This window comes from Salvelinus sp. IW2-2015, linkage group LG25 (genome assembly GCF_002910315.2).
Source record: "Salvelinus sp. IW2-2015 linkage group LG25, ASM291031v2, whole genome shotgun sequence".
Taxonomy (NCBI): Eukaryota; Metazoa; Chordata; class Actinopteri; order Salmoniformes; family Salmonidae; genus Salvelinus; species Salvelinus sp. IW2-2015.
This window is the reverse complement of record NC_036865.1, coordinates 5,964,494-5,966,435: the sequence shown is the minus strand read 5'-3', so window position 1 is coordinate 5,966,435 and position 1,942 is coordinate 5,964,494. Positions and strand designations below refer to the sequence as shown.

The following is a 1,942-nucleotide window of genomic DNA, read 5'->3' as shown; positions in this document are numbered from 1 at the left end:
CCTCAAACAACCGCATGGCATGCTTTCGCTGTAAAGCCTACTGTAAATCGGACAGTGCAGTTAGATTAACAAGAATTAAAGCTTTCAACCGATATAAGACACTTGTATGTACATAAATGTTTAATATCCATAATTTTGATGATTATTTATTTGAATTGCGCGCCCTCCAGTTTCACCGGAAGTTGTCCCGCTAGCGGGACGCCTAACCCGAAAGAGSAGGTGCATATTGGAAGAACTGTCCACATTTATTTTTTGTCAGCCAACAAGATGAGTAGGCCTAACAAACAGCAAAAGCACTAGCCTATGTCAATCTACTATCCCCCATAGAACAAAAGTCGAACTATTCTATTCTGTACAATAAATAAATATTCCAAACATAGTCTGGTACAGATGTGGGATGCAATAGATCACAAATTAATACAACCACTAGCATCCCAAAAACWTTTTTATGCAATGTGGCTGACGCAACAGATGAGAACGTTTAGCTTAAAATGTTGATAAACTATTAGGCTATTTCTTCACATTATAAGCGCAGCAATGTGCACATTGTAGGCTAGTAGGCTATAAGCGGAAAACACCATTATCAAAAGTGACCGCAAATGCAATTATGCATGTAATGCTTTAATTATAAAGCTGCATTTTTATGGTGAAAATTATCCTCCCCAAAGTTGAAACTCACACGCTGCTGTTAGGCTCTACACCCCTCGTAAAGCAGATTAATGTTCTTAATTTTAAGAAGTTATTTGGCCACTTACGTTGTGATACAAACATTATTAAAACATATAGGCCTATAGGCTAGGTGTGCGACTATGATTCGAACAAGTCGCAAAAAAGGGGGTGAGAGTGACTAACAAAATCAATGGGGCGCGTGCCCTGCGTGTCAGTCAGTAATTCGGCATTCAAGGTTTAGATAGTTGGCTAGAGTAAGGATGTTGCTGTGACCGTATTACCACCACACCGGCGATCACGAGTCATGAAGGCAGTCAAATTCCACATGACTGTTTAGTCATTGGTAACTAGGCTTCTCCAAGCTCTGATGCTGCTAATGGTCATTAGTAGCCTACCAAACTTGTTAACTGCCTGGTACTCAGCACTCTCACCCAGATATCATATGAACATGGCATAAATCATGGCATAATTTATTAAATCTACAAAGTTTTCTCTCTGAACCAAGGCAAAATGTATAGAATTGCAGGAAATTTGCTTTAAATCAGCTAAATGTTATCGCTGCCCATGTCAAAATGAGTAGAATTGCATGAAATGTGTTTTTAAAACMGCAAAAATGTCTCTCCACCCCATGGCATAATGTGTTTTTATTTGTTTTAATTGGCTTTAAATCTGAAACAATTTTTGTACGCCTCATGGCAAAATGTGTAGAATGGCAGGAAAATTACTTTAAAACTGTAACATTATTCTCTCCACGGTCAAGAGGGGGGCAGCTTAAATGTTTTGCCCACTAGGTGGGGGCGCGGCTAACCAAATCTCACTTAGGGCACAATGAGGTCTGTAAACAACAGACAAACCTTGATTTTGAAGTGTGATTTTCCTTTAAATTTGGAAAAGGGCTTGTTTCAAAGCATTTCCTCTATCCGTATAGGTGTGTCAGGGTTCCCCTCACCTTTCTGCTCATGAACATGTAGATGAGAGGGTTATAGGCCGTGCTGGATTTAGCGAAGAAGGAGGGGATGATGGCGATGGCGGGGGTGACCATGCTCTTCCTGCCAAAGGCTTCCATCATGGACACCACGGCATATGGTGTCCAGCACACCAGGAAACAGGAGATCATCAGCAAGAACATGACYGCCACCTTCTTCTCATAGCGCAGGATCTTAATGATCTGCACTGTCTGAAGGTCCTGGATGGAGCGGAGCTGTAGGGAATGACAACAGGAAAGAATCTCATCACTTACCAACATGGTCTCCTTAGAATATGTCAACAAATT

At 41.0% G+C, this 1,942-nt stretch overlaps 1 protein-coding gene across 2 annotated transcripts in view; it reads right to left on the bottom strand.

Moving 5' to 3' along the window:
- The window catches only part of opn3 (opsin 3), a 28,482-nt gene that overhangs the window by 8,227 nt on the left and 18,313 nt on the right, over positions 1-1,942 (bottom strand). For both annotated transcript variants that reach the window (XM_023970096.1, XM_023970097.2), the window contains one exon: positions 1,619-1,870. In XM_023970096.1, coding sequence (XP_023825864.1) covers positions 1,619-1,870 — 252 coding nt within the window. The remainder of the gene's footprint in view (positions 1-1,618; positions 1,871-1,942) is intronic.